The 27229-nt window shown below is 37.2% G+C and overlaps 1 protein-coding gene across 3 annotated transcripts in view; it reads left to right on the forward strand.

The window, feature by feature from the left end:
- Window positions 1–27229, forward strand: part of PEX7 (peroxisomal biogenesis factor 7) — an 86709-nt gene that overhangs the window by 51979 nt on the left and 7501 nt on the right. The window contains exons 10-11 of one of the 3 annotated variants that reach the window (XM_078370166.1): window positions 2164–2216; window positions 14847–14946. The exons of 1 other annotated variant lie outside the window; for it this stretch is intronic. In XM_078370166.1, the coding sequence (XP_078226292.1) occupies window positions 2164–2216; window positions 14847–14946 (153 nt within the window). The remainder of the gene's footprint in view (window positions 1–2163; window positions 2217–14846; window positions 14947–27229) is intronic. One more of the 3 variants, XM_002747059.6, reaches the window with a different exon arrangement.

Genomic DNA, 27229 nt, shown 5'->3' on the forward strand with positions numbered 1-27229 from the left:
AATTACTGTTTCACCTCCATACTTCATGGAACTGGAGGCCAGTGATTGTGTATTCCAGCATAGGATCATGAAAGACCTTCTTGTAACAAGGAAAAAAAATAGAAAAGGAAACCAAAATCATTTGAAAACGCTTTACTTTTGAATATACTATATGTATGTGTATTTGTAATTCCAAACACATGTCGAGAATAAGACTTTAATCATTCTAATGCCTGTTTGAGTCTGGTCTCATTATTTGAATGTGGTGACCACTGATTGGAAAGGTCACAAAAGGTGCGTTTTTGGTAGATTTTTACTCCACGTGATATGAGTTAAATTTATCCTCTGAAGAATTTTAAATCTGATTGAATTGATGATATTTTTAGTGTCAGAAAACCATTTTAACAAGAAGAAAAAGATTTAAGATATAAGACTAACAGTAACCTGTTTAATTTTTAGCACTGATAACTATACAGATGCTGTCTTTAGAGTCTCTGGGTGGCTAATATTTGTAACACAAGCTTTTCAAATACAAGTTTTTATTTAGTTGCCCATTGTTATATTTAGGTTTGTAAACTTTTAAAATTTAATTCTAAAATAGTTTTTATGGTGTGTTGTATATCAAAACTGATGATATGGTGGATATTTTAATAAAACAAAATGCAAGTTTTAGACTTCTATTTTATGTTGCTATTTACCATATATAATAGAAGAAGCTGTAAGACCTTTACCTCTATAGTAGCTCATTATGTTTCACAGAATAACCAATGAAGATCTAAGAAGTAATATATAATGTAGCATTGGAAAGTATTTAGTATGGTTTAGGTTAAATGAAAACTTCAAACTTTATGAAAAATATCATAACTCCTTTCAGCTGGTGGACAATATAGTCTATCAAAATACACCTTGATTCTTTCTAAACTTCGCTCAAGATAATACTAAAGTTAAAATGTTTCATAGTAAATTATTTCTATTCTTCCATGAATGTTAGTATCATAGATTTGAGCATATTATCTTTTTCCTATATACTGTCCCTTAAGTTAGTTACTTCTCTTCCTGCCAAGCCACATTTGTTGTGCCAACTGTGCATATGCATTATTTGAGTTGTGAATGCTTTTTTTTGGTTTCATACCAAGTAGATCATTTCATAAACAGAAATCAAGAAACCAGGTATGTGTAACAACCAGACCAAAGTAAAAGTTGTTACAGTTAATGGTTTTTTTTCATTAGGAAGAGCAGCATTTTCTGTCTTCCACATTGTAGCAAATTCTCAGATATTTGAAGATTTTAATTTATAAAGCTACAATGACCAGTTTAGCCTCAAAGTAACACTCCAGTTTTGCGATACATTTACGAATAGTATAATCTTTAAAACTTTTTTATCAATGGTCTTAATGGCCTTTGGTAATAATAAGTCAAACCAAGCACTTATTTTTTTTAGATATATGGATTTGGGGGCAAGAAAAATATAAAGTGAATTTGAATTTCAGTGTTACCAAACTGTATTCGGTCACAGTTGCATGACGTGAGTCTCTCTCTGCCTGTATCAGCAACATTAATGTTTCCAGCTCAACTAGTAAGCTACTTTTTGGTGATGAAATTATACAACTGTACTCTGCTTTAAAATTCAGGCATATTTACAGAATGTCTGTTATCTGCCAGCCATTGTAATAGACAGTTTGGAATGTCTTTTTGAGGAAATGATAGAAATGAAGGCTTGGAGTCAAGTAGCAGCACAGCCAGGAGAACCCTAAACATATCAGTTTCGTTGGTATTGTGGGAGATACGTAGTCACAAGTGCAAATAGGGAGTGCTGGAAGATACATATTCAATAGGGTAAATATGGGTTGGCACATTCCCAGGTTACATAGTAGGACCACAGACTTTGGAGCCAAATAGCCTTCTACTAGCTATATAAACTTGAGCAAGTTATTTTAAATCTCGATGGCTCAGTTTCCCCATCCCTGTAAATGGAGATGCTAATAGTACCCACTGCATGGGATTGTTATGATGGTTAGAAGAGCTGATATACACAGATGCTGGCACATAGTAAGTGCCATGTGAGTGTTTGCTACTTTTGTCATTATTAAGGCTAGAATGGATGGTGACAGAGGGTGTCTCTTTGGGCCTGAGGCCATTTCAGCTCTAGTCCTCAAGGGTGAAGTAGTAATTTTTATTTTACAGCATCAAGAGCAAGCAGCCCTATCTGGCCTTTTGTTGTCCTGGACTCCTTGGAGGTAAAAGAAAAGTACAAACTGGGGTAGGAAGTTACCTAGGATCAGCTCAGTCCCTCCACATCCTTGTTCTTTGGAGATGTTTAGGAACATTCTATAGATTAAACATCTATTATGTAGTGGGGTGAGCATGTAGACTTTTGAGCCAGTCATACTTGAAGTGAAAAGCTGATTCCTCTATTTACTAGCTGTGAAACATGGGAAATGATACAGTGATCTACCTTGCTGGGATGTTCAGAGGATTCAATGAAGTGTTATCTGTAAATACTCTGGCACATAATAAGAGCTCATAAAAAAAGCATGTGTTTTAAATGAGAATACTAATAGTAATAATATTTCCCATTTTAAAATGTAAGTACTTTAGGGAGAGTTAAGATATTAATCATTCATGCCTTACCTAGCCTTACATTAATAACATAATTATATTGCCTAAAGCCACCGAGGAGCTTTGTGAAAAGGAATTTTTATTGCACTGTGAAAGTGAAGTAGGAGATTGAACCTAGTGAATATGGTGCAGCATGAACCAGGACAATGGTCACACCATACAAAGTTGAATATGTTTGGGCATTTGATTCAAATCTGTTTACCAAAGCGGCTGGGCACAGGGGCTTATGCCTGTATTCCCAGCACTTTGGGAGGCCAAGGGGAGAAAATTTCTTGAGCCCAGGAGTTCAAGACCAGCCTGGGCAACATGGCAAGACCCCCACTTTTACAAAATTAAGACAGTTGTGGTGGTGTACACCTGTGATCTCTGTTACTTGGGATGCTGAGGCGGGAGGATCACTTGAGCCCAGGAGATGGAAGCTGCAGTGAGCCGTGTTTGCACCATTGTACTCCAACCTGGGCAACAGAGTGAGACTCTCTCAAAAAATGAAAATAAAAACAAGGAAAACAACAACAACAACAAAACCTGTTACCAGGTGACCACTTCTACTTCATTTCAACCTATTTAGAAATGTCCCCCTAAATTATTATGTATTACCTATATGTTTGTTGAAAAAATTATTTCTTAAGGAGATAGCATGATGTAATAGAAAAAGAGATATAGTTTAAAATCTTGAATTTGCCACTACTAGCTATAGTATAACTTAATTATATATTACTTAATATATAATTAATGTAGTTTAGTTATATTTAACCTCTTACAAAGTGACTTAACCTTCCCGAGCCTTTGTTTCCTCAGTCATAACGTGTACTGTTGTGAGATTTAAATATTAATACATGCAAGGCTATTCCCATAGTGCCTGGCCCATATCTGGCACTTGGAATTTTATTTTTCATTCCCATATATATTCTTCAGACTTTATACTTGGTGTCATTTCACTGTAAATACGTTCTTATATTTCTGATCAAATTTGCTAAAAACCAGCAAAATGACAAAGACAAATTCTGACGTCTGCAGTTTATTTTTAAATGGTTCAGCAAAAATACCACTTCATATGTGTATGTGTAGAGAGAGGGATAAAACAAATGTGGCAAAATGTTAACAGTGGGTAAACTAGACAAAGGGCATAGGGGTGTCATTTTATTCTTTGAGGTTTACTGTGGGTTGGTAATTTTCAAAATAAAAACATTTGAGAAAGAAGTAAACTACTCATGCAGAACAAGACACTGAAATATATTCTGGTTAATGTTATTATTTAATGATATTAGTTTAATTGTAGAATAAGACAACTAACTAGCTGTATTATATTGTGTTAAGTGGGAAAATGATCTTTAATTGGATTGTAGTAAACTGAAAATCTTAAAGCAGAGGATACAGAAATACCTTTTATCTTTGTCACAGTTATTCTCATAGGATTTGCCCTTATCTAGCAAGTGTCTTAACTTTGGTGTGGTTGATGGGCTTTTTGATCCTTATGTTTATTAGCACAGAGATTTCCACAGGCAGATACTTCTCTTTCTTCCCCTTCCCCATAAAAAAAGGTCAGCCAAAGTAAACAGATAGTATAGTTGAATATGTACTCTCTCCCAAACCTTTCCTCTCAACTTTGCCTAGTTCCCCTTACCAACAAAAAAAGGTCAGTCAGAGTAAACAGATGAGAAATGTGGCTGAATGTGAGCTGCCATGCAGCTTCAAATGATCATTTTACCGCCTCTTTTCCTATACTTGTTTTTAATTCCTCTACTTTTGTTTATCAAACCACAAAATATCATGTGGCTAATGATACGATATGGATTGTTAACATTTGCAGGAACTACAGTTGAATCTTAGGATAATCAGAGATTTTTTAAATCTTAGGTAGAAATGTCTTTGTAGCCCTGTCACCACTTTTGCTTTGTGGGATAGGTTCAGCACACCTCATCACTGACTTTGGAAAAGCATCTGAATGTAGTTGTCTTTGGTTTCCTTTTAAGAATGGGAATATTTGCATTCTCTGATTTGTGTAATTCTCACAAGGGAATTTTAGTACTCAATTTATTCTGTGTTAATAAAACACATTGCCTGATGACAGAGTAGGTCTGTTTTATTGTTTTGTCCCTGGTCCCTGGGATGTGGGTATGCTAAGACCATGTTTATAAATGTAAGTGAATTTGAATTACATGAAAAATTGTGATACCCTTTGGTCACTCTGACTATAGAAGCTCAAACAGTTGTATTTTAACATGGTTTCCACTTTAAATATTTCCAAAGTAGCCCTTAATAAAACAATTTAAGGTGGAAAGTTCTGTTGTGATGAGAAATCTTTTCCAAGGAGAAAATCTGAGGTTCAATTGTGGTTAACAGTACTAACTAATAGAATGTTACTATTTAGCAAATTTGGAACCATCGTATTTATTTCCTGATTGTTAACTAAAGTGAGAGATAAACATTTTTATTTTTTTCTACAAATCAACTGTAATATGCAATATACTGACAAATGTCTAAGCTTCATATACCTTTGGGTTAAGATACGTATTTGTATGTATGAAGCAGTTACTCCCAAGTCTGTTGATACGTTATTTATTTATTTATTAATTCTTTTGAGATGGAGTCTCACCCTGTCACCCAGGCTGGAGTGCAATGGTGTGGTCTCAGCTCATTGAAACCTCTGCCTCCCAGGTTCAAGCAATTCTCCTGCTTCAGGCTACTGAGTAGCTGGGACTACAGCTGTGTGCCACCACATCCAGCTAATTTTTGTATTTTTAGTAAGACAAGATTTCACTATGTTGGCCAGGCTGGTCTCAAACTCCTGACCTTGTGATCTGCCCATCTTGGCCTCTCAAAGTGCTGGGATTACAGGCATGAGCCACCGCGCCTGGCCAATGTTAGTTTGTTAATATGTCCCAAAAGAGTTTTTCCATTTGACTTTTTAAAATTAGAAAATTCTGTGTTAATTACTGTCATACTGGAAAGGTCTTTTCGTGAAGTGAAGTATAATTTTGTAAGTGAAGTGCCAGATGAAAATGAAAATTTTCCTATAAAATGAAACAACATACATTAATTGGAAAGAAAGTTGTAAGACTTTTGATTTTAAATAGCTTGCTTTATAACTGCAGAGCATTTTCAGAATTATCTGTTACTAACATTTTTCTTTAAGAATCAAACCAGATCCATGTCTAATTCATAACCTAATGCAAGCACATGAATAAATAGATAGATCTAAAAGGAGCAAGGAATGTTAAGCCTTACTTAATGCAGTGTAAGTCACTGCTTTGAACTTTGAATTGTGCTGATTAGTTCCAACACAAAATGTATGGACTTTGTCAGTAAATTTGCATCATACCTTTAAAAAAATCCTATTGTGCAGTTTCAATAAGGCAACTGAGTAGATTTTGTTGCAAGTATTTATATTTTTTCAATGTAGATACTGCTTTGCCTCATTTTTTATAGTAGGAAGTCAAAAGATAATATCTGAAAATGAAAAAAATAAATGAGTTCCATGAGCATATTATTTAGAAATATAGAGTAAAATATCAGAAGAAGCAACCAAAAGAATCTAGAGTGATTGCCTCTGAGGTGAAATATGGAGGAAGTACAGCTGCTGTTTTCTGTTTTAAACCTTGTAGAATTAGTTGACTCTAATCTGTGCAATTAGAGTTTTTAAGAAGAAGATAATTGAGCAGAAAACCTGTGTTTCCCTCTCTCGGTTATTTGCACACATAGTAAGCCTATTTACTTAGATCAACTGGATACTGCCAGTCAGCTGGTAGTAGTTTACACAGTTCCCAGAGAGCACAAGGATGAATAATTCACCCTTTGAGGTCTGTCCTGAAATCCCAGTCTAGAGTGTGGCAACACTAAATATTCTAAAATGGAATTCTTAGAGATTGGACCTAACGGAATGAAGCATACAGAGAATAAAAAGCAGTAATTATTAATCTGTTTTCATCCTAAATAAAATCCATCAGAGTCCCTTATCTTTCTCCACTATTTATTTATAGTATGTGTGTTTGTGCACACATGTGTAAAACAGAAGCCATCCTTAGTTAGCTTAAATATAAAAGGGAAAATATTTTTCAGACTATGGGGTCCCTCAGAGCCCAAAGGCAGGAGCGCGGTGCAGCCTACTGAAGACAGCGAACCTGTACAGCTGACTTTGTCATTCCTCCTCTTTCTGCAGGCTGATTTTTTTCCCTTTTTTTTCCCCTCAAGCTTTCATGTCCAGTTACTAGAAAAAGAACAGAATTATTTGGTCTGCTCTGTCTCTAGTTTTTTTTTTACTCTCTTTGTCGGTGTCTGTCTTTTCCCCCTACTCACCCCCATCACTGTGTCCACCCTCTGCTGAGGAGAGAGTTGTTAAATAAAGGAGATCATTGTAAGCAGTGCAGATATTCCACTACCTGACATCTGAGTGGGTTTATTCATAAATGCTTAGCTGCAGAGATGACATTAAGTATTTCATGGTGATATAGCTAATAAATGACCAAAGCCTAGTCAGTTGCTGTAAGTTTAATGATTTTCAACATTTAGGTGTGGGGTATAGTTGTGATGCAACCCCGTGTGATCACATTATCCATCTGTGAAATGCTCTTTTGCTCTAGGTAGCCACATTTTGATGCTGCCAGTTACGCTTCAGATGTACACAGACTATTCTTATCACTAAGATAGTGATAGTGTTTTGTGAGTAGAGTTCTTCCAGTTTTCTTTCTTTTTTAGTCAGGCATTTATTTGAAACTGTATTGCAAAAAATATTTCATGATTCTTTGATTTGTACCAGTAAGCAATACATAAACTGCATAGGAGTTTTGCTGCTTTTCCTTTATCTCCTCTTACTGAGATGTGGCATTCTTCAGAAAGTCATCCTGCATCCCTTTGGATCTCTGCCATGAGTATCTCAGAGCAAGCCTTCCATCAGCCTGATGATTTTCTTTAATTTGTCCAAGTACCCCAGGCTTTGTGGTGTGTGGTTCCCGGGCTTAATGTTTATTATAATGAAGTAAAGTCTGCTCCTCTAAAATACTGATCTGATTAGAGTTTTAGTTGAAATATTGTGATCGATTCATTGTGAGAGGGAAGCTTAAGTCCAGAATTTTATCATCTGTAACCTTCAAGGTTTGTAAATGTGGGGTTTCTGGATATTTGTTATTGAGTATTCCAAGAGACAGCTTTGAAAACTGTTCAGTCATTTTTCACAATTGATTATGTATTCTTCATTTAGCAGGTAAGTTTTTTCTGTTTTAAACTCTATTTTTGTTATCATTAACATAATTCCAAAGCCTAAAAACAAAACAGTTTGAATCCAGTTATGCAAATAAATGAATGTCACCATCAATGCATATTTTTGAGTTTTGCTAGCCAACAACTTCTTTTCTTTTCTTTTTTTTTTTTTTTTTTTGAGACAGAGTCTCACTCTGTTGCCCAAGCTCACTGCAGATTACAGGTCTGCAGCCTCTACCTCCTGGACTCAAGTGATCCTCCTGCCTCAGCCTCCCAAGTAGCTGAGACTACAGGCATGCACCACCACCATCTATGCCTGGCTAATTTTTATATTTTTGGCAGAGACAGGGTTTCGTTGTGTTGCCCACGCTGGTCTCAAACTCCTGGACTCAAGTAATCCACTCGCCTTGTCCTCCCAAAGTGTTGGGATTTACAGGTGTGAGCTACCATGCCCAGCCACTTCAATTTTTTAATACCTTCCAAAAGTGATACAGATTATAAAATAATAGGCTCATGAATCCGGGTGTTCTATAGGGGGTTCACTGCAAAAGAATGGAAATCTGAGTGGTTACAGAAAGAGAGTTGAGTGATACATAAGTTAGAAAGAGACAGCAGAGTAGACTAGAGGATAAAGTAAATGCATAGAAAATATATTAGAAGAAAGAAAAGAAAATTCCTAAACTCCTTGTCCTGATAGTTCAGATGTATTCAGGCTCGTAATTTCCTTAGGGTTTTGATTGTAAGTGGCTGACTAATGGACTCTTGGCATGGGCTTTGGCTTATGAAATTCTGTCTGTAGTTTGGGGGATACCTGACTTGGTCCAGGCCTATTTGAACTTTCAGGGTGTTAAAACTGCCTGAAGAATTCCAGATCCTGCCCACCTATACTTGAAATTTTCTGGCATGGCCTAGACCTAGAGAAAAAAAATGTATGATGCCATCTTTTTAGTAGAAAACATACTAGACGATGTCAGGAGAGTCTGTGTTTTGGGGCTACCATTTATTAGCTCCATAACCATGGATTGCTCGATTTCTTGGATGCTATTGTCCTCATCTCTGAAATGAGAATAATTATACCCATTGTATATTTATTTGCTCATTCATTCATTCGTGAGTGTCCATAAATTCTTTGGTTGACCATGTGTCAGACATTTTTATACATGCAGGAGATACAAAGAAGAATAGGACACTGTCCCTGAATTCAAGGAGCTTAGCGCCTATTAAAGGAGGATAGATTTATATTAAGAAATAAATAAATGCATGGAAGTATTATGAGTACTATGAATAAAGCCAGAAACATGACAGTCTTTTTTGATGTCTTCCGTTCCATCAATCACCAGGTTGTATTAATTCTTCACCTAAATAAATCTCCAATCCATCATCTTTTCTTCATCATCACGGTCAGCATCTTAAGTCCAAGCTAGTATCTCTTTTTGGACCACTGATCTTCCCACACCCACTCAAGCCCTCAAGTCCATTCTTCTCACTGTGGCTAGAGACACCTTGGAGGCAAAGCAGACCACAGAAAGTTAACAGTAGGGGAACCTGGCTGTTGAGGCATGTGGGACCCCTGTTTACAATCTTTACAAGTTTTCTGTAAATTTAGAACTTTCCTAAATGAAAAATGTTTATTCAAATGTTTTAAAACAAGGCAAACTGACAACACAAATTTAAGTTGCTGCTTAAAATCCTTCAGTGTTTTTTTTTTAAAAGAGAAAATCCCCAATTCTTCAAATGACCTATTAGACCTGTGTGACTTGGCCCTGTTTACCTCCTGGAACATTCTTCCCTTTCCCTGTGCCAGCCTCATGTGCCCTCCTGGTCACACACTGTCAGGCTCCTTGCAGACAAGGGGCAAGCTGCTTTTCTGCTCTCCCCCTGGCTAACTCCTCAACCTCCAGATTTGCATCTCAGATGCCACTTCCTCAGGACTTGCTCTTAAGTCATCCTGCATTGTCTTTTGGGGCGCTTGTCAATTGTCATTACATTTGTGTTTTGGTGATTTTTAAAAACATGTCAGTTGATCCCACTGAACTGTGATCTGCAGGAGGGCTGCGGCCATGTCTGTCTTGTATATCGTGCTTAGCACCTACCTGGCACATGGGAGGACTCATCAATGGTTGAATGAATGAGTAACTAAACGAGGTGAAAATAAGTGTTGTGACATTTTTGCTCCTTGCTCTAGAGACTACTAGGCCCGAGCACTGCAAACGGAGAGGAGTATAATAGTGCAAATTGCTTAAAATTACAAAAACACAACAAAAATGAACGTACATGTAAGGCATTGAAAAACAGCCAGAACATTGTCCCTTTCTCATAGTAAGGGAAGACTCATGAGTAATTCATGACTAACTCATAAGCTGAGAATAGGAAAGAAAAAGAAAGAACCTTACAAAATATTTTAAACCTTCTACTAAATTCATCTGTTGGCTAAATTTCAAAAGTGTTAGTAAAGAGATTCCAAATTACATTTAGTTAAAGTAGAAAGTAAGTAATTTCAGCTTAATCATTGAAATAGTTTTGATGTTTTATTTAATACAGACTGTGAGGTGGGTATAGTGGTACCCACCTGTAGTCCCAGCTATTTGGGAGGCTGCGGAGGGGAGATTGCTTGAGGCCAGGAGTTTGAGGCTGCAGAGCCCTATCATTTCACTGTTGATAAAAAAAGTAATAATAGGCCAGGCACCCCAGCACTTTGGGAGGCCAAGGCAGGTGAATCATGAGGTCAGAAGTTCGAGACCAGCCTGACCAACATGGTGAAACTGCTGTCTCTACTAAAAGTACAAAAATTAGCCAGGCGTGGTGGTGCATACCTGTAATCCCAGCTACTCGGGAGGCTGAGGCAGGAGAATTGCTTGAACCCAGGAGGCAGAGGTGGCAGTGAGCCAAGATCACACCATTGCACTCCAGCCTGGGCGACAGAGCAAGACTCCATCTCAAAAAAAAAAAAAAGGTAATAATATGTTTTAAAAACAGATGTAATACAGTGATGTATACTTGCATTGTTAAAGAATTGTGGAACTAAAAAGCAAAAATAACTCAACCAAGACATTATATTATGATATACAATTTAAATGAAAAATGTTCCTACAGTTCTATAATATTTTTAATCATTGGAGGCTTATCTAGTATATTTACTTCCCATGAGGGAGATTAAATAGCCAGTGATTTCATCAGCAAAGAGACAAAAAGGCACCAAGTAGTATATATGCTGGATCAAAACAAACATTTCACTTAAGAATAATGTGCCTTATTTGACCACTTAATGATATATTGTAGCATGACTTCTCCCAGCAAAAAGGAGCTCATTTTACTTATGTGATAGATGCATGAAGGCCCTTGGATATATAGCACTTGTGGGACGCTTGAATTCAGAAGAAGGTTACAAGAAGAGACCCATGCCCACTCCCTTAATTGCAGACTTCAGAAAATTTGGAGAAACACCCACTTTCCTCCAGTTAGCTCCTCCTTTCAACTCACTTTTCCCTGGTGGAACTTGAATAGAAATACATAGAAAAACTCTAGAAGTGCATTCATTAAACTATTAACAGTGGTTGCTGGGCTGGGCACAGTGGCTCTTGCCTGTAATCCAAGCACTTTGGGAGGCCGAGGCGGGCAGATCACAAGGTCAGGAGATCGAGACCATCCTGGCTAACATGGTGAAACTCCATTTCTAATAAAAATACGAAAAAAAATAACAATTAGCTAGACATAGTAGCACACGCCTGTAATCTCAGCTACTTGGAAGGCTAAGGCAGGAGAATCACTTGAACCCAGGAGACGGAGGTTGCAGTGAGCTGAGATTGCACCACTGTACTCCAGCTCGAGACTCCATCTCAAAAAAAAAAAGCAGTGGTTGCTGATTAGAAAGTGAGAATGGGAAAAGAAATACATATATTTCTTTCGTTATTAAAAAGCCATTAGCTAATAATATAGTATATTGACATACTATTTAGCATTTGGCTTTCTCAACTTAGTTTGTGTAATTTACTGTATTTAATATTTTAATATTTCACTACTGAAAATAATTTTTAAATTATGCATATTAATACTGATTTTAAATTTTTTTCCTGACTGCTGATCCCCACGAGGTGAAGAAATCTGAAGCTTAGATTCTCTCTGTTTAGCATATTCTCTTAAGGCAAAAGCTGGCTTCATTGTTCCATTTACTGCTCTGGGTTCCAGTCTTGGTTTTTACAATAGTGTCCCTCACTAATGCTTTAGTGAAGTTTTAATGGTGGTTGTTTGTTTTTATGTTTCGTCCAGGGTTTTTAGTTGTTTTAAAAATGTTGGTCTAGAAACCTAGTCAGCCATTCTGTTGGAAATAAACTTTCTTAGTTTTTGTACCATAATGTATATACTTTGTGTGTTACATAATTTCTAGCAGAGCTGTGAAATGGTGTAATGAAGTGTCTTTATGCCACTCAGTAGACTAACCCTCTGTTCACCAAAGTTTCAGCATGTATTTTCTTTGATGAATTCTTTGCAAAATGCAGATAAATACTGGATAGTTTTTCCCAGGTTAAAATTATGTCTGCAATTCTGTGGTGTAGAACTCTGTGAGGCTTTGACTACCCATTAGTTATATGTTAGAGCAAATTCAGATAGCCTTTTTGAATAGAATCACAGTTCTCCTGAATGTGTGACTTCCCTCATCACACTTCCAGGCTGAAGTTGGATAGCTACACACTTGTGTCTTTGTTAGGCATCTTAATTTTCATAAGGCCCACCTTATCTTATCTCAATGCAGCATTGTCCTTAGCTGGCTCAAAACAACAGAAAGTGCATCCCAGGAATTTATCAGGAAGGTAGAAATAAATGCTTGTTGCTGACTGAGCACTGTGGCTCACACCCATAATCCCAGCACTTTGGATGGCCAAGGCGAGCGGACCATGAGGTCAAGAGATCGAGACCATCCTGAACAACATGGTGAAAGCTCGTCTCTACTAAAAATACAAAAATTAGCTGGGCATGGTGGTGCACGCCTGTAGTCCCAGTTACTGGGGAGGCTGAGGCAGGAGAATCACTTGAACTCAGGAGGCGAAGGTTGCAGTGAGCTGAGATTGTGCCACTGTACTCCAGCTGGCGACAGAGGGAGACTCCATCTCAAAAAAAAAAATTCTTGTTGCTTTTTATTTCGTTAAAAAGTTCTGAAAGAAACCAATTTTTATGGTTTACATAAAGAATATTTAGCCTATCCATTCTGCTGAAATAAAATGTAAATTCCAAGTAAAGTCAGAGAGCTAAATACCCGGATTACATCAAATTGACTTTCACTTAGACCCATTCTACTAAACTGTCCTTTATGTTTCGCCAGCAGCTGGCAAAACATCTGTGTTTTCTCACAGATGTTGGGGATGTTCTTCATTATATAAACATCGGGTTTCTTGTCACCAAACTCTCAAAGGAGAATTTCCTTCTGCACTTTCCAGGAGCAGTTTGGTTGTAGACCATTCATTTGGGTCTTAACTATCTCCCCTTTTCCTCTGACTACTAGAAAGCTCAGCATCTTGAGGTCCTCCCCTCCCATCATGGGATGTATTTTTATCTACCAATCTCATTGCAGATGCCATCTTACTTTCCTACCCTTAATTTTCCTTTAACTCGTTTTTGCCATATTAAATGCCTATTTTCAAAACCATTTTGAGTATTTTTTGGAATGTAGTAGACACATGCAAAATCATTTGATTATTGTTTCAAATAATGCAAATCAGTGAATAACCATGTTTTAGAAATGAAATTACAAAATTATATGTTTATTTTGCTTCTATAAACATTATTGGATCCAGAAAATTAGATTCTGTTATAATTCACTGTCTCTAGAATTCAAAGAATTAAATATGCAAAGACAGTGGAGACCACTATTAGGATTTCTGAGAACGTGTACAGCTTGTTACCTCATTTGTTTGAACAGGCAAAATTTCAAAAGTAAAATTGCGCTTCCCAAATATTTTGTAGATTTCAGTAATCTGATAAATGAGCTAGTTATTCATTGTTTCTTTGGTACCCACACAGTGGATTATCCATAGCAACAACCCTTTTCAAAACATAATAGGGCCAACTCTGTATTTATTAGGGAAATAATACCACCAGGTTAAACAAACTGTGACTGTTGGTTCTGTGTATTTACTCTCTTTCAAAGGGATCTGTTAAACCTTCAGTGTGCCATGTTGTAGATCATAAGAGAAGCTGAATCAGAGTATGACTCTATGATTCTGAATATGCCATTTTTATAGTATGTTTAGAGTCAAATGAAAAAGATGATGAGCAAATAAAACATTAGAAATAAAGTACTATATTATGTATTCAAAATAGGGCCAAATTCTGCACAGTACAAATGAGGGCTTGATTATGCTAAATATTACCACTTTCAGTCTGTCGAGGTTAAGTAGAATATATAATATTGGTGCAGAAAACACATTTCTGTTTTTCTTAATTCTAGGAATTATATTGATGTGGAATCTGTAAGAAAGTCTGTGCCTCAGAAGAGAAAAAAGACAGTTTCAGAATTAAAGAGATTTTTATAAGAGAACAGATTTTTTCAAAGAATTCTAATTGCTGTTGAAATTTAAATTAAGCGTCAGATCTTTTCATGTCAGTCGTTGAGAAATGAAGTTGTATTTAAAATCACAAAGTGTTAGACTTCATTTAATCCGGTATCCTTATTTTACAGCCATGAATGCTCTTAGAAATTGCTACAGAAAGCATACTGACTGTCATCTCAAATGTCCTTGCACAATATAAAAACATTTTTTCAAATTAAAACTTGTTAAGCTTCTGCCCTACAAGGTATACTAATGGGAATAGAGTAATCTTCTGTAAATGTAGATTGATGAATAATTCTGTTTTTTTTTATATGATAGGATGGAGTACCTTTTTTTGTTCCTTATTGGATTTTTTTTATGTGTGGCTCAATAGTGGGGCTCTGCATTTCTGAATTGGTTGAGCCTGTTTGGATAAAATCTTTGCTATGTCAAATATGTATTTTTTTGTAATGTAAGTTTTTTGGTAGTTTTAGCACTTAAATTATTCCCTTTTGTTTATCTTCACAGATTCTGGAACTTTTCAAAGCCTGACCCTCTACTTGAAACAGTAGAGCATCATACAGAGTTTACTTGTGGTTTAGACTTCAGTCTTCAGAGCCCCACTCAGGTAACAGATGCAATCTCATGATACTCTCTTCTGCCCAAGTTCACAGCCAACTCTGTGTGGCATCCGTTGCTTTTATGAATAAAATTGTTGCCATTTTAGCTATATAAGCTTGAGAGTGTTTGAGCATTAGACTACTAGGGAATAAGAGGTATCCAGAAAGTTGGCATACCTTTCCCCTCTTGAAAGATTGATTTCTCTGAGAGAAAAAGGAACTGTCCCAGGAGGATTGTCCTAACATGTTAAAGGCTTTCTCTACACCTCTCCCAATGGAAAAGCGACAAGAGAAAGATGGAATACGGCAGGATTGTCACCATAGGTTGGCAGTATCAGGAACATGTGATCCTCATTCAACTGTCCCACTAGGCAGTTGAGACCATGGGCAGGCTGGTCACTACTCTCAGGACTGTCGCCCTTGTCTCCACACCCCATGTCGACTGGGAGGCTTCAGATGGAGAACAAGTAGAGGAGAATGTCTGCTATATAAGTTAATAAACATTATATTTCCCCCTTTTTGTTCTCTCGAGGGCTTGAGAGTAGACATTTTAGACTTTAAATACCCTTCAGGTTTTTTTTAAAAAAGCTTTTTCATTTTGGAAATTGTAAAGTCAAGTCAGAACCAGTATAATATGTTGAGTGATAAGGCCCTTTAAATACAGACTGTGTGGAAGAACCAGCATATCAATGAAACACAAAATATGTGGAAATTCTAGAACATGACTGTGGAATTGTATTTTTATGATAACTTTTGTAGGTTAAACAAAAAGAAAATCCCACTTCACATTACTATATTCTGAAATTTAAATAAATATACCAGTTTTTCTTTTTCTTTTTTTTTTTTTTTTTGAGACAGAGTCTTACTCTGTCACCTAGGTTGAAGTGCAGTGGTACAATCTTGGCTCACTGCAACCTCCACCTTCCAGGTTCAAACAATTCTCCTGCCTCAGCCTCCCGAGTATCTGGGATTACAGCCATGTACCAGCACACCTGGCTAATTTTTTTTTTTTTTTTGACAGAAGTTTGCTCTGTTGCCCAGGTTGGAATGCAGTGGCTCAATCTTGGCTCACTGCAGCCTCCGCCTCCTGGGTTCAAGTGATTCTCCTGCCTTAGCCTCCTGAGTAGCTGGGATTACAGGCACATGCCAGCATGCCTGGCTATTTTTTTGTATTTTTAGTGGAGGTGGTGTTTTGCATGTTGACCAGACTGGTCTTGAACTGCTGACCTCAGGTGATCCATCTGCTTCAGCTTCCCAAAGTGCTGGGGTTACAGGCATGAACTACTGTGCCCAGCGTAATCTTTATATTTTTAATAGAGACGTTGTTTCACCATGTTAGCCATGCTGGTCTTGAACTCCTGACCTCAAGTGATCCACCCTCTGTGGCCTCTCAAAGTGCTGAGATTACAGGCATGAGCCACCACTCGTGACCTACGAGTTTTTTATTTTAGGAATTAAAGGTGTAATTCTGAGTTTAAAAGATTCTCATTTGGTATTAGAATGTTCCCATTAACATTAGAAATAATTATTTAAAATTACTAGCATGTGAGAAAAAACTGAAATAGTGATGAGTGAAATGGCATTATTTTCAGCATAAATATAATGTGTTTCAAATGAACTAGTTCCTTTTTTAATATATTTATTATAGATGGTTTTTAATAAAGTAATTGTACCTGTTTTTTATTTTAGTCTTAAAAAGTTGTGATGGCACTGAAACATGGCACCCCCAAACAAAGGATCCTAAGTAAAGATTTCTGAAATTCTCATTCTTACATATTTCTATTACCTGTCCTCTGTGAGCCCAGACTGGCACCTGTGGCAGCAGCCACAGCACCTCCATTTCCTCAGCTGTGGTGCTTCCTCTCCAAGGTGTTCCAGAATACCAGATGTTTTCTAAATCCTCCACACATAGACCTACCTTATTAAAAGGAACTTTGTGATGAGAGGACTTCATCAGAGGACATACATCCCTAAGTAATGGATTTTATTCAAATTAAGATGGTGATCTCAACCAGTATTTTATTTTTTAAGTATATCTAATATTAATACATTTTAAACACAAACATTTGAGTTGTGTATATTATTAATTTATATATATTTTTGAAGGATAATTTGTATTTATTTTAATTATTTTTATGTTCAGAAAGCTCAACAGTGTATATCTAATCCAGTTTAGTGGCAGGTTCTTTAGCCTTTGCCTTTTCCAGCTTGGCAGTGTGAGCAACAGACTTGGGACTGAGGACATTGCCTCCCCAGTGACAGCCGATCTCATGATATGTGTCTCTGTAATTGTTCCTGATAACTGCCACCAGCCTAAACAAAGCCCCTTTGTCTTCCGAGGTAACCTGTGTGTGTTAGGCGAGTCACTTGCATAAACAGACCACCAGGCAGGCTTTGTGTGAGCAACATGGCTGTTTATTCACCTGGGTGCGGGTGGGCTGAGTCTGAAACGAGAGTCAGTGGAGGGCAGTGGGATAGGAGTTGGTTTTATAGGTTGGGGCAAGTGGTCAGTTAAAGGTGGTAACCTATTTTAGGGAGGGGAATGGCATCATGGGATGCATGGTCACAGGGGTAGGGGTCGGTAATTTATCTTGGGGAGGAAAAGAACATCACAGGATGCACGATCACAAGGTAGGGGTCATTTATTACAAACAGGCATGATCGTAAGGATGGGGAGTATCAGTTGCAGTCAGAGGAGAGGATGCAGTAGATTACATAGTTACAGGAGTGGGAATCTTGAGAAACCCAGTGTCCAGGGGGAAATTTTTGCAAGGCTGAACAGGAATAATGGATGCAAGTTGCAGCAATTAGTTGAGGTAGGAACAAGTAGTTTTACTTCTTTCTGTGGCTACCTGGTTACTTGTGGTTGCTTCAGACTTTCTGGTTCCTAGAGACCATCCAGAGGTGTACGTGGGGGTCACCAAGGCTAAAATGGTCAGGCCTGGACTTGGAGGCCTAACACTGTGAAGGCAACAGTGGTGTGGGTCATCCTGTGGACCTGTCTTGCCTTTCCCTTGACAGTGCAGTCAGGGACCCCCATTTTATGAGACAGGGCAGGCAGGAAGACAGCCAGCTTGATGGGATCCATGTTGTGTGCAATCACTACCAGTTGAGCTTTCTTGTTCTCTGCAAGGTGGTGACGGTGTTAACCCCAGCTTGAAGGACAGTTGGTCTCTTAGTGGAGACATCCCCTTTGCCGGCAGCTTTCTTCTCAGCCTGGGCCAAGAGTCTCTGCTTCTTCTCTTGCATTGTCTCTGGTGTGTATTGTGGGGCAGCTTAAGCAGCTGAGTAGCTGTAGGTGGTCCAGGGCCTGGGTGAACTGGTTCATCGCAGGAGGAACTTCCAGCCTCTTGTAGAGGATAGCTCTCTGCTGCTGCAGCCTGATATAGTGGGGCCATTTTACAAAGTGGGTGAGGTCCCTTTTGGGCTGGATGTCCTGTCCAGTGCCAGAATTCTTAGGCCTTTTCTCAAATAGTGGATTCACCGCTTTCTTGGCCTCCTGCTGCTTCAAGACAGCAGGGGCCAGAGCTACCCTGTTGCCCTTAGCCTTCTTTCCTTTCAGCTTCTTGGGCGGCTGGAAGAGAGAGATAATTCGTATTTTTACCAAGTCACATCGAATTCCTTTCTAGGGAAAGCACAAATCAAGTTCTCCATGTATCTCCATATTTTTCCTCCCACTTCTTTTGTCAGTTATCTATTACTGTGTAACGAACAACCCCAGGACTTAGTGGCCTAAAACAACAATTTTACATGCTTACATTTCTATGAGTCAGCAATTTGGACCAGGCTCACCCTGGCAGTTCTTTTGGTCTTTCCTGTAGCCACCCATGTGGTTCCAGCCATCTGGTGGCTTAACTTGGGCTTGGTGGACAGGACATCTAGCCCAAAAGGGACTTCACCCACTTTGTGAAGTGGCCCTACTCTGTCAGGCTGCAGCAGCAAAGAGCTATCCTCTACAAGAGGCTGGAAGTGCCTCCTGCAATGAACCAGTTCACCCAGGCCCTGGACCACCAAACAGCTACTCAACTACATAAGCTGGCTCACAATACAGACCAGAGACAAAGCAAGAGAAGCAGAGACTCTTGGCCCAGGCTGAGAAGAAAGCTGCTGGCAAAGAGGATGTCTCCACTAAGAGACCAGCTGTCCTTCAAGCTGGGGTTAACACCGTCACCACCTTGCTGGAGAACAAGAAAGCTCAGCTGGTGGTGACTGCACATGACGTGGATCCCATCAGTTGTCTTAGGCCTCCTTCATGTGTCAGTGGGCAGTGCTGGTTGTCTTCCAAGCCGTATGTCTCTAGGTGTGCTCAGATCTCTGAATTTAACAGTTGTGTGTCTCTAAGAGGGCAATGGCAAAAGCTGCAAATCATCTTGGGAACTGGACTTGGAAGCCACACAGCATTCCCTCCATTGCAAAGCAAGTTACGAGGCCAGTCCAGATTCAAAGAGTGGGAAATAGACTTGATGGAAGGACCTGTGAAGAATCTGTAGTCACTTAAAATCTGCCATGCTAACCTTCGTTGGCATTGTAGGTGGTTTAAGTTATTTTTAACGTATTATATTTATCCTTTAGTCTCATAATGTGTCAGATTTACAGATTACAGGTTAATTTAATTTTACTCTTTGATCATATTTTATTCCCTTATAATGTATCTTTCTCTCACTTCTTAGTATCTTTCCATCTGCTTTCAAATACCTATTGTCTCTTGTGATCTTAGCAGCTGTAGGACCTTGCTGATGTTACTTTAAGGCTCTGTGTTTTTATATATTCTCAGTCTTAAAAGAGATTTATCTGAGTTCTTCTATGTATAATTCTTTTTCTTTTTAGCTTCTCCCTTCTTAGAGATCTGAGAAATGAGGTCAAGGGCATTCTTACATTACACCACCTTTCTTCTTAACAGAATGTAAGATCTTGTCTTTAAAAGTTTAAAACTTGACAAATAAGTGTCTGGTTTCATTCTTTAAGGATAATTGCTGAGAAATGCTCTATGCCCTCTTTTGTTAACCAGGCTGAAGGCATCGTTTTCTTTGATTTTTTTTTTTTCTGATCAGGATTTGTACAGTTCTAACATTTTATCTTTTTTCTCTTATGCTTATTATTTCTAAATTGGATACTCTTTTTCTGTTTGTAGATTTGTGATTCTAGACCTATAATGTACCTTTTTATATAACTGGAATTTCTATATTAATTTATCTTTAGAATTCCTGACTTTGTGCTCTGCAGTGTCAATTCTGCTCTTCGAAATGCTCAGTGATGTTTAGTTTAGTATTTATTGGCTAGATACAAGTTTACATATCTTTATACATTGTTTCTGGGACGTAGTTATCATTTTAATCTCTTTAAAAGTAAACATTATCACATTCAGATATCACTGCTCTATGTTTAAGCAGTGTTTAAGGTTTAGTGTTTTTCTCATGACAAATGGAAATTACATTTGGAAGAAAGAAAAAAGATTATACTATAGGTATAACAGAATCTTTGTTATACCATATAGTTACATTTCTTTTCAGTCTTTTTTTAAAAAAAACTTTTTAATTGAAATGTAAATTTGTATTTTAAAATACACATATTTTTAAGTATACAGCTCAATTAGTGATCCAGAAGTGACTACCCCTGTATAATCACTATCCACATTGAGATATAGAACATTGCTTGCATTCCAGAAGCTTCTTCCCAAATCTCAACCCCTTCCCTCCTTCCCAACAGTAGCTACTCTAACAGTCTCTATATGTGTGTGTATTTTTCAAAGTTTTGGTTATACTATATGTACAAGTTTACCTTCTGGGACTCCCAAAATGCTTGGTAAATGTAATCTTTTCTTTCTTTCTTTCTTTTTTTTTCATAGAGACAGATCTTGCTGTGTTGCCCAGGCTGATCTAGAATTCCTAAGCTCAAGCAATCCTCCTGCCTCAGGCTCCCAAAGTGCTGGCAATACAGGCATGAGCAACCATGCCCAGCCTAACATAATCTTTAATGAATGAATATCTGAATCTGTCCATACTAGGAACATATAGCTCCAATAATGAGTTTTCTTTAAAATATTAATAGAGTAGAAGTAGTTTTGTATATTTTTGTTTTGTTTCAGTGGAAGATGATTAGATTTGGTTCCTATTTAAACTAGTTCTTTAAATGTATTTTTATTTATTATTATTATTATTATTATTTGAGACAGGGTCTCATTGTGTCACCCAGGCTGGAATGCAGTGGTATATCATGCCTAACTGTAGCCTCAACTTCCTGGGCTCAAATGATCCTCCAACCTCAAGCCCCCACTCCCACCCCACCCTACTGAGTTGCTGGGACTACAGGTATACACCACTTTTTAATTTTTAAAAATTTTTTGTAGAGATGAGGTCTCACTATGTTGCCCAGGTTGGTCTGGATCTCCTGGGATCAAGTGACCCTCCCACCTCAGCCTCCCAAAGTACTGGGATTACAGGTATGAGCCACTATGCCCGGTTAGGTATCATTTAACAATTCCATCTCATGTTTTGGTTCAAATCTCTATTCCTACAATCTTCACTATCAGGTTTAATGGTTGGCAATAAATAAAAGTATTTAAGAATTCTCTAATGAGTTTGAAACATTGGATTTTAGAAGATGGCAAGCATTATTGGTAGTTGGGATATTTGTGTCCTGTTCACCTTTTATGTCAGGTGGTATTTTCTGTGTCTGTCACAGGCTAGCTTTAGAGTTGAAAAGAACAAGTGCCAGAAGCAGTCAGTGTCCTCAGGCATTAGTCTCTGCTGTTTCCTCATTGATGCTTTCATAATTGTATAATTTTTTTAGCTTACAATGATATAACAAGTCTTTGTTGTTTTCTCCAAGCCATAAAACATTTCCCAGGTCCAGCTCTGTAGGGTATCAGTGTGCTCCTTAAGTGGATGGTGTTAGGCTGTGTCTGCTGCCCTCTGCACTACATAGACACCCTGATAGGGTTTGGCTGTGTCCCCACCTAAATCTCACCTTGAATTGTAACTCCCGTAATTCCCACATGTCATGGGAAGAACCCCGTAGGAAGTGATTGAATTATGGGGGTGGGTCTTTCCTGCGTTGTTCTCATGATAGTGAATGAGTCTCATGAGATCTGATGGTCCTATAAGGGGAAGTTTCCCTGCACAAGCTCTTTTTTTTTTGCCTGCTGCCATCCATGTAAGACATGACTTGCTCCTCCTTGTCTTCTGCCGTGATTTTGAGGCCTCCCCAGCCATGTGGAACTGTAAGTCCATTAAACCTATTTTTCTTCCCATTCTCACATATGTCTTTATTAGCAGCGTGAAAATGGACTAATACACACCTCTTGCAATTGTAGCATCCCATTACTCTTGACATCTGCCTCTGAATCACTGAGGCATTCCTGAATCACTCACTTTCCTATTCAGTTATCTTTCTCTTGACTATGAAGCATTGCTTCTAAAAACCCAGCAAATGTACTGACTAGGCACACTTCAGATTACCTTTTTTAAAAACTTCATTTGGACTCTTGGTCCTACTCAACTTTCCTTTGAAGTCTTTCTGATTTTTTAGCAAATCCTCCACCGTATCTTTCCTCAACCTTTTTCAGTGCCAGTATCAGATATTTGACCTTATGTCCTACTTACCATTAAAAGAGAGTTCCCAGGAATGAGCATCTTATTCTGTCTCTGTCACCCCAAAATGTTTGCATTTTATCTCTCTTTCTTCCCCATCCTTCCAGTGGATTCCTAATTTTCTCACTGGTTCCTTCCTTCTTCCACATCTTTGCTTCTTCACTTATCCACTGTTTTTAGATCTTCAATCGGTTCTTCTATTTTCAAAGCTCTATAGGGCTTACCATTACTTCACCCCACTATCCTGTCTCACTATCAGCAAGTTCTATTTCTCCTCTGTTATTAAATATCTAGAATTAGTAGATTGACCTCTTGCTTTTAGTTTCTCAGAACCTACACTCTCTTTTAAACCTATCTTCCTTTCATCATTCAATTGAAGTTAAGCCCAAAAAGATCACCAGTAACCTCCTGAAAACCAAAGTCACCTTTTCTCAGACTTTTTTCTTATTTAGCTATATAATTTTGATATTTGAAAAAATCTTCCTATCCTATTTTTTCATTGCTACCATGCTGACCCCTTCTTCCTTACCTCTTTGCTAAATATCTTCATCACCATCACTCCAAAAGTGGATGTTCTCCAATATTCAATCTTAGCCCTCTTACTTTGGTGTAACTTCTCCTTGAAGCTGTCATTTAATTCTATGATAGTGATACTTGCCCCATTTATCCAGTGGACTTTGCTGTGAAATCTGAGTAGATGTCGTGCTTTTCCTTAAGTATTCCTAACCTGGTCAATTGATTGCATTTTGGAGCCATACTAGAGATATGGGAAGTCATCCTAGTTTTCCTGTCCCTTCACACTTCCTAAATTCAACTTGGCATTGAATTTATTAATTCTTTCTCACCAATATCTCTGAAATCCAGACAATGCCTTTCTACCTCCATTTATTTGTACCTTTACCATGGATTACTGCAAACAATCTCAAACCTGGTCTCTAAGCACTTATTTGTACCTTTACCATGGATTACTGCAAACAATCTCAAATCTGGTCTCTAAGCTCTTTCCTTCATCCTGTTGATTCTCCATGTTGCTTCCATATGGAGAGGTTTCCATAATGCATATCTGATTTTGTTATTGCTTGACCTGAAGTACATTAAAGGTAGGAGCAAGATGAAAACTACCACCATCATCTCTGTAAATCAACATGGTTCTAAAAATTGTGTGACAAGTTAGTAATAGGAGAAAACAAAACGGAGTAAATTTTTTAAAGGTAGAACATTTTATTGTCATTTGTACTTCAAATGATTGTCAAATTGAATAAGCATTAAATATATCAACTTTAAAAGTAATAATTTTTAATAATATTATTTAAAATAATAAGAAAGTTAAAATAAATATACAACATTGAATACCCTATAGGTATAACAATTATCAGTTAGAAAATAAAATGGGAAAAATTATGTTTACATGGCAACAAAACTGTGTGTGTGTGTGCACGTGCATGCGTGTGCATGCGTGTATGTGTATGTTTGTAGGTGTAGGATTCCGAAAGAATAAAAATTAAAAATATACAGGACTCTAGATAAGAAAATTATGTAACTTTGCTAAGAGACCTTTGAGAAAAGACTGGAATAAATGGACAGACATATCATGTTCCTGCAACAGAATACATTTTTCCTATTGCTGTCTCTTTTTTAAGGCATTTGTCATCCAATACAGATGCTGTTTTATTTGCCTCCTAACCTGTCTTTCTCTTTTTGGAATTCATGTTCAGTCACTCCTGTGATGCTTTTAAACCACTCTGATCATTAACCTCCTGGCATACAATACTAGTTTTAATTTACACATCAATCCAGTTAAATTGTCGTTTTTATCATTGTCATCTTTGCTCATAAACCTTCAGGAGGAAGCCCAGTCATTCCCTTCAGTGTAGAGTCTGAACTTTTAGCCTTGTTTTCAAGATTCAATATAATCTGTTTCCCTTTTGAATTTTAGTTCTCACCATCCTATGTAATCCTCTGTTGCAGAACAATTACATTTTGTTATTTGTCCTCTCCGTGTTTTCACCCGTTTCTCTTGCTCTCCGCCACCTCTGCCTATGGAAATTATTTCTGCCTTTTTGACTCCAGAATTAAGTTCTTCTCTTCCTTCAATCCTCCTCTTCTTTCCTTCTCTGCTTCAGTAAATATTTTGTGTCAACTATCTTGAGTGCCAGGAGATACACAGTGGATTAGTGTAAACTACCTCATACATATGTGCTAAGTAGATATTGAATGAATTAATGAAAAGGATATTTTTTAGTTTATTGGTCAACTCTCTCCTTGCTTTTGCATAAACTCCATAATGATAATCATAATAAGCCATATTCTCTCCTGTAGTCACTTTCTATTGTAAGCTGGTTAAGTAAAATATGTTTCTTTAGCCCCAAATTTAATATACTGCAATATAATATCTTGGCTGCTTTTTCAAAATGTAGAATTGACTGTGATTTTTTTTTCATTCTATCTGTATCTTTCTGCCTATTTCTCTTACTCATTTTTGCTAAAGAGGCCATATGTCATACAGATAATTACAGTAGATTGAACAAGTTTCCCAAGGGTAAAAGCAGTTGTCCACAAAATTAAGAAGAAAAGGGTATAATGATAAATAGGAAATGGAAAACTTCTTAATAAAGTAAATCTCCTAATGAGTCATTTAGAATTCTTGGTTGTTATTATTAGCAATCACATTAAATTACTTGAGAAAAGTTACCTTATCAGTTGCACATGTAAACATTTTAATAAAGTAGAGGGAATTGATAAAATTAAGGGATATAAATTCATTTTCTAAATTTCACATGTATTTAAAGTATCATATTTCCATTATAATGTTTCCTTCTCTAAAATCCACATTTCTGGGACCATTATTATTGAAGATGTTCTACGGTACATATGATTTGATCTACCATTGGTAAATTTTTATTATAGTCTTCTTAGTGAATGCATGTTTCTTTACTGTCTTTGGATTTATGTAGCATTTAGTCCAGTATTTTGAACATAGGAAATGCTGAAATACTGGTTTAATACAGTTGCTCTCTGGCATTCCATGTATGAAGACATGTTGATGTATATGCCATCATACCTCTGTTGAGAAATGAATAGGCTTTATTGACATAAAATAAATTTCTGTTCAGTTTTTCAGACTTTATTATTATATGTTCTGAAGAAACTGGCACATTAGTTGAAAGCAAGTAATTCATATTTCTTATTAGTGTGCTTATTTTTATAACAGAAATACCCATTTTGCTGTATTAAAGTGAAAATGAAATGATTAAAAATAGAACTTATATGGGATCTCACCCTGTTAGTTTGTTTTTTTACCACCCTAGTAGATAGCATCTTTTAAAATAATAATGAAGATTCATTTCTCTTCAAATTTTACCTTAAGTAAAGAAATACAATATTTGACAAACCATTTTTTTTTCATAATGTCAGTAATTTTAATTCTGAGTTTTGAGGAAAAGATTAGCCTTTTGGTCTTAGCTTAAAGGAAATTCAGAAGGCCATAGGTATGAAATGTACCACAGTGGGGGCTTGTGAGTTAAGGAGTAAATTTTCCACTTATATATCCTTGGGCAGAAGCAGTAGAGCCTGGAGGCCCCTGCCCTTCAGTGTCCATATGCTCATTCATACTGCAAGGGCAGAGGGTCAAACAAGAGATGCCTTGGCCTTCAAGAAACCCTACATGGGATTCAGAAAAAAAGAAGCCACCTCTTGAAAGATTGAATTTCATCAGAGGAGTTATAATGCAATTAAACCATTTAAATTGCCTTAAAACTAAAACTCTTAGTTCTTCATTTATCCTGATATATCCCACTGCCTAGAACATTTTCCTTTTTTCCATTGTGCCCCTGACCTAAAAACAGCAACAAATGCTGTCTAGCGGGCTCCTCCTTTAAGCCTCAGCTTAGATATTACTTCCTCCTGAAAGCGGGCACTTCCCTCACATTCATTAGAATGGCCCCTTGCCTACTTTTATGGGACCCCATAATTCCTCTATCATTGTACATATTACTCTGCAGTATAGGTGTCTCTTTGCTTACCTGTCTCTCCATTACAATTAAGATCTGTGGGGCCAGAGACCCAGGACCATTATGTTTATTGTCATAACTTGTACATATTTCTGACACAGGGGAGGTTCTTAATAAGACTTTGTTGAATAAGTGGATGAATAGATGTATACATGAATTATCTTTTAGATACCTTTGTAATATGCTGAGGAATATTTGACAAACAGTCCTAGGACACAAAGGAAAGCTCCCTGTGAAACTTCTCTAAATAACATTCCTGAAATTAAAAAAAAAAAAAAATATATATATATATATGTTCCATATCCCATAAAACTTGTTGCTTTTACACAAATCTCGGACCTCACACCTAATTGGATGCTTTTTATTATGTGAGAGGCTCACGCTGCTCAACAAAGTCTTACAGAACACTATGGCTCATACATGGATTAGTCAACAAGCATTTATCAAAGGTTTACTGTATATAGAACACAAGGAATATGGATTTACAGATTTATTCAAGATACAGTTCCTGACTCTTAATAAAAAATTATTTTGAGGTTTAGTTTTTACAAACATACATGAATGTTATTGGAAAACAGAAACTATATTACCGAGCATGCTTTCGCTTCCTTGTTCATTGTTATAAAGCATAGAGCCTAAGTTATTTTGCCAGTATTATGATGTGCTTGAAATTTTTTGCTCCATTTGTTCCC

The sequence above is a fragment of the Callithrix jacchus genome, chromosome 4 (assembly GCF_049354715.1).
Source record: "Callithrix jacchus isolate 240 chromosome 4, calJac240_pri, whole genome shotgun sequence".
Lineage (NCBI taxonomy): Eukaryota > Metazoa > Chordata > Mammalia > Primates > Cebidae > Callithrix > Callithrix jacchus.